This window comes from Muscardinus avellanarius (assembly GCF_963383645.1).
Source record: "Muscardinus avellanarius genome assembly, chromosome: X".
NCBI classification, from domain to species: Eukaryota; Metazoa; Chordata; class Mammalia; order Rodentia; family Gliridae; genus Muscardinus; species Muscardinus avellanarius.
In genome coordinates this window covers 42,807,813-42,813,812 of record NC_137792.1, presented here as the reverse complement: position 1 = coordinate 42,813,812, position 6,000 = coordinate 42,807,813, and the positions used below count along the sequence as shown (strand labels likewise).

At 49.4% G+C, this 6,000-nt stretch overlaps 1 protein-coding gene across 1 annotated transcript in view; it reads left to right on the top strand.

Moving 5' to 3' along the window:
- Positions 1-978: 978 nt before the first annotated feature.
- The window catches only part of DGKK (diacylglycerol kinase kappa), a gene marked incomplete at both ends in the record, with an annotated part of 168,427 nt that continues 163,405 nt past the window's right edge, over positions 979-6,000 (top strand). The window contains 2 exons of the mRNA XM_080718578.1: positions 979-1,461; positions 1,687-1,797. Coding sequence (XP_080574704.1) covers positions 979-1,461; positions 1,687-1,797 — 594 coding nt within the window. The remainder of the gene's footprint in view (positions 1,462-1,686; positions 1,798-6,000) is intronic.

Genomic DNA, 6,000 nt, shown 5'->3' with positions numbered 1-6,000 from the left:
CCTAGGGCAAAGCACGGCGATGCCAGGATAGACGCAGAGCTCAGAGTAGCTTCAGCTAGGGAGCGCGCAACCCAGCCGCCGCTACTGCCACCGGCACTCTCGCCTAGCTCTCCGGACTACATCTGCAGGTTGCGGAAACCTTAGCTCCGGTCTATTCTCATAGCTTCTTTTCCAAAGCACCCCAAGCTAGGTACCCAAAAGGCAAACCGGCAAACCTCTAGGATCTGGTAAATGCAAACACTGAGGCGGGGCAAAGGAACAAATTTTACTTCGATCCAAAGGAGGTGGACCCGCAGTCTGCCAAACACACACACACACACACACACACACACACACACACACACACACCAGCTCCGCGCAGGTTGTTTATCCCGGGTTAGATAAAAAGGATTACTTGCCCACCGAGAGGCTTGAAGATGGGGGCAAGAGGTTGATCCGAGGCTAGGCTCACCTGCTGCTGAGGTGAGAAAGCAGCCAGAAAGGATGGATGCTGTTGTGAGCAGCAGCTCACGGCTGAGTAGTTAGGGAGATTGCAAAGACCCTCAACTTCTCCCACTTCCCCCCATCCCTTCCATTTGCATTACTAAAGGGTTAAAAGCGGACCCGGCTCCAAACCCTCCCCCCAAGCCGCTCCGCTCCCCCTCCCCTGCTGGTCTCCCCCCTCTCCTCCCGCGCGTCGCTAGGAGGTCATCAAGCGCTCTGCCCAGTCCGCGTTCGCAAGCCCCTCTGTTTCCCGCCCATCGGACCAGTGACTGCTGACGAAGAGGTGTGCGCACACCGAGGGGCGTGTTCCTGCACGGAGAGACGCTGAGCGCCCCCGGGTTAGACCTCAGAGCCCAGTCAGCCATGGAGCGAGGCTGGGGAAAGTTTGACTCCCTGCAAGGGGATGTCGGACTGGGATGGAAGGGACGCCCCAGGGCTCATTAGCCCTCCAAGCTCAAGGGCGCAAACTGCCCTAACCTGAGGCGGCGTGCAGCCATGGACCGCGAAGCTGCAGCGGCCCAGGGCACTGCCCCGGCTCAGGATGGAGAGCAGCCTGCGGAGTCTCCTGAGCCGCCGCCGCCGTGGCCGCCGCCGCCGCCGGCTCCTCCACCAGCTCCGCCACCGCCGGCTCCGCCGCCGCCAGCTCCCCCACCGCTTCCCGAGCATTCGCCAGAATCTGCACCAGAATACTATCCAGAGACTGCTCCGGGACCCTGTCCGGAGGAGACCCCAGAACCAGCTACAGAACTAGACACAGAACCGAACCCAGAACCAGCTACAGAGCCGGCCCCGGAGCCGGCCCCCGAACCTGTCCTAGAGCCGGCCCCAGAGCCGGCCCCAGAACTAGACCCAGAGCCGGCCCCAGATCCGGCACCAGAACTAGACCCAGAGCCGGCCCCAGAACCGGCCCCAGAACTAGACCCAGAGCCGGCCCCAGAACCGGCCCCAGAACTAGACCCAGAGCCGGCCCCAGAGCCTGTACCAGAACTAGACCCAGAGCCGGCCCCAGATCCGGCACCAGAACTAGACCCAGAGCCGGCCCCAGAGCCGGCCCCAGAACTAGACCCAGAGCCGCCCCCAGAGCCGGCCCCAGAACTAGACCCAGAGCCGGTCAAAGATCCGGCACCAGAACTAGACCCAGATCCGGCCCCAGAACTTGACCCAGGGCCAGCACCAGAGCCGGCTCCAGAGTGGTGTCCGAAGCCGAGTCCAGCACCATGTCTACTGCAATGTCCGGTGGCCCCTGGAGAAAGGGGTCTAAAGACCTCGCCATTGCCATCTCCCCGGACGCCTGTGACCTGGTCCAGAATAAAGGTAAGGATAAGATCCCCTGGGGTGGAGGAAAGAATTCAGGCGAGGTCCGATGGATAAGGAACTCGCAGGACTCTATATTCCTTGCATCCCACTGACAGACCAAGATGCTTGGAAAGATGCAGGAATGGGGGAGCCAGGAAGAGTGGGAAGCAGTCGGGAGGCGGGAAGCAACATGTGGGAAGCAAAGTGGGCTGTATGGCGCTAGGAATGAGGGTGACAGCTGAGGTGAGAGTCCCAGCAGGTCTCCTCTTGGGAAGAAGGGACAGGGCAATGAGCGCCTATGTCTTGAAAGAGGTGTAAGGCACCCTCGGGGAGCGCAAAAGAAGACCTATAATGTTGGGGCAGGTCCTATGCGCACAGCAGATGGGGTTGAAGAGAGGCAGTGGGACATACTTCTTAGCCATGGTCACTGCCGCAGAGGCCCAGGCTGCGGAGCCCTCCTGCTTGGCCCCCTCCCTGCCACTGAGGAGGGGCGCCTCAGCTGGGGCGCAACTGGAGACACTCCAGGGAGGTGCCCTGCGCCTCTGCCGGCTGCTGGGCGCTGGTACTCCTGTTGAGGATGAGGGGATGGGCGGCACCCACGCGCACTGCAGGGGAAGGGCAGGGTTGGCAGGGAGGAGTGGGGGAGCATGTGTGTATGTGTCGAAGCCACCATTCCATCTGTCTGCAGGATTTCCCAGCAGGTAGACACAAACGCAGTGATCCAGTGATGTGCCGCGTGTCACAAGCGGGCAACTGGAATCCCTCACCAGGGCCAGCTGGAATGGTATAGGAGTCCTTGTTTAGAGACACAAAAACAAGAGTTGAGGTTTAAAAGCTTGTGAATGGGAACCCTCATGTCTATCAAGTCTACACTGATGCCTTCTAAAACGTAGCACTTATGGGGGGGGGGTTGGAAGGAGGGATGAATGGAGGGTCCTCCAGCACCTGCCCAAGTGGGAGGAGGAAGGTTTTTGGTGTTTACCTTGGACCCCTGAAACCTTCTCTGTCTGCTTTTCAAAGGGAGTTTGTGTTTCTTGCTTTTTCTGTACACCCCCTACTCTTTCTTTCCTCTAAACTTCGTTCCACAAAACATTGAAAATCACAATAAGCACAGGTACACTTCAACTTAGCTTTCCCTAAAGAAAAACACAGAAAAGCAAGTAAACAATACACCAAGACAAGCCGCCAGTCCATTCTGCTGCTTGGCAGGGCATAGGGACCCTTCTACAGGGGACCGAACACTTGTAGAATGTAGAGAGCAGGGAGGGGGAGGGGAGTCGGTTGCGTCAGGAAATGGAAGCGCTGGTTGCTTCCTGAGTTCTGCATAAGAAGGCCTGAGTTTGCAAAATATCCCCAGTGATAAAGGACTGAAAAGGAGGGAGGATAAAGTGAAAATTATTTTAGAAGATGTTTTAGAGTGCAGAGGTTTAAAAATAAATAAAATGGTACCTAAGGGAATTCAGACCCTGATTTTTTATTCAGCACCCTGATTTCACAGGAATTGGTTTAGTCCCCTTTCTGCAGATACCCTCTCTTAGGAAGAGAAGGTGAGGCAGCTAGACTCCATAGGTCACTCTAACCCTGAGGCTTGCTCTTGTCTTCATGGAAGAGTTTGCATTAAGCTAGTGGGAGGGAGGCAAGCAAAAATCACCTAACCTGTGGCCATCTTAAGTGAAATTTGGGGGGACTTAATTACCATGATGAGCAGTGAATAGATATCTGGCCACTGGAAGGCTGACTGGAGACCAGGAGCCTCTTCTTTATTCCTGAATGAAAATCATCTACCTGTGTAAAAGCCCTCCTACCAGCTTGACAGGAAAATATCTGTTGCCAAACAGATAGGGAAGATCAAGGCAAGGAGATTCAGATTTGCTTCCTCTACATAGTGCCCATTTAAATGCAGGGCTAAAGGCACAGTACAGACATTTGTCAGCATGGATAGATCAGGACCCGAGTAGGTGGTGACTTTGCTCTTAGAAGAGCCAGGTATTTGCTGAATTGCTTGTCTGTAGAATGGAGTTAAGGACTCTGATCATCCACCAAAAAAATCATGTCGATTAATTCATTCATGGATCTGAAGGATTTTGAAGGGTTGAGAAAAAAAAAACACACTAGGATCTGAACCCTTTTCCAACACACTCCATGTCACTATATAATTGCTCTCTGGGAAGCTGGGAACATCTGATATTCAGTGGTAGGGCCATTTTCTACTGCATCCTTCTCAATCAAGTAGCACCTACAACCAGCTGACTTGCATGTTAACAATTCAATGAGAACAGGTTGCCATCTTAGCTGGGGTGAGATTATTCTTAAACACTGCCTCCTTGAGGAAAGCTTGGGGAAGAACACACACACACACACACACACACACACACACACACACCTCAGTTAACAATACAAAATACAAGTTTCATTGTACAATGAAATGCACATAGCAAACATGAAAATAACATGATAATTCAGAGGATGAGATGAGCAAAGCCAAGGGTTTGAATACAACCGCAAAAGTCTCCCAGATAATTTTGCCCACTGGTACTGCAGTAAAAAAAAAAAAATCTTTCCACTTGTAGTCTGTTCTCCTTGAGGGTTTCAATAAGATTTCTGGACTTGCTGGTTGCAATTTTATGCCAATCATGAGGGTAGAGACTGAGAAAAGGGGACTCATGTTTTCTTTCCAGACAACTATCAAGGTAATGCAGTCTATGAACCAAACCTGTCTATTCTTTCCTTTCTAAAATGTTTTGATTCCCAGGAAATGAACGATGGTCTCCCACCTGGTGGCAGCAAGTGTAAGTAAGGATGTGTGAATTGGTTCCTTAACAACACTATAACTCTCTTGGGGGAGTGGGGCATATATGAAGTGAACCAGATTTGTTTATGTCCCCTCAGCTGTGCTGAAAGAAAGACAGTTTATATTTTTATTCACTGGATTTTGACTGGCTATGAAATTATAATCACACCACACAAGCAACTAATAAAAATCTGAAGGAACACTTTGTGGCTTTTACTTGGGGAGGGAGGGCTCTGTGCCATTGTCCCTCAAATCATAATAGGACAGTTTTTGTACACAAAACCAGTATTTGGACATACAAACTTTTATAAAATAGCAAGTATTTGTTTATATGATGTCTAGTAATCCTTCACTGACTATTTCATTAACTTACCTATTTCTGAGATTCTCAGAAGTAGAGACTTTCTTGGTACCTGCTACAATGCAGCCCTTCCTATTTTTCCTCAATAAACACTTGCTGAAGCTTGAAATCTATCAATTCCATTTCCAGCAATGTAGAGGGTGCTGCTGTGAATGAATACAAATGCATTTTTATTGGCTTCAGAGTAAGAAGTAAATGTCTGTTTAAGTAGCCTGAAATATATAGTCCTTAAGGAAATGCAGTCAATCTTTCCATTTTTCAGAATGGATATTGGAATTGGAACTAAGAAGCAAATTACCAACAATTAAAAAAATATAACTAGTAGAGTAACCTTATCCCATGTGGTTCCAGCAGCGGCGGCAGCAGCAGCAGCATCAACAACAACAGATTACTGACAATGATGCTGTCTTTAGGAGTAATAACTGATTTTCCTCATTGAACAGAATATCTGCAGTGAATATAACCAGCTTTTGGGTTATAGATCCAGATGTTTAACCTGTTGAAGGTCAGGATGAAATGACTTTCTTTTCACTTAGGTTCTCCTCTCCCACCTTTGGCAGGCTTTGATGATCCCTTCTGATTTATTTGATATATGCTGAGCACTCCTGAGAATATGCTACAGGGTGCCCTAGAAAAGACAAGGAGGTATTTGGTCAGTGGATCTTTCCTTTCTGAGAGTACAATTCTTATGTTTATTAAAACATGGTGCTTCTGCAGATCTGTAGCCCGAAAGAAAAGATTAAGCCTTTACCCACATTGCCTCCTGGGAAAAGAAAACCCCATAGAGGCCAGGAAACCATTCAAGGTTTTGTAAGAAGTATTATATGATCTTTACTACTAGCATGGCACTTTACAGTTTACAGTATGCTTTCCTCTGCATTATTAACCCTTATATTCCCCTAAAGAAGGCAGCAATATAGAAGATAAAAATAAAATTTAATAACATATAGGATGTAGCAATTAATTTAGATATTGTGGATTGTTGGAATATGCAATATATGGCTTTCTATGGTACAACAGGACCTTTGTTTGTCTAAGAACAGTCTTTTAAATGACATTTCATCAGTTT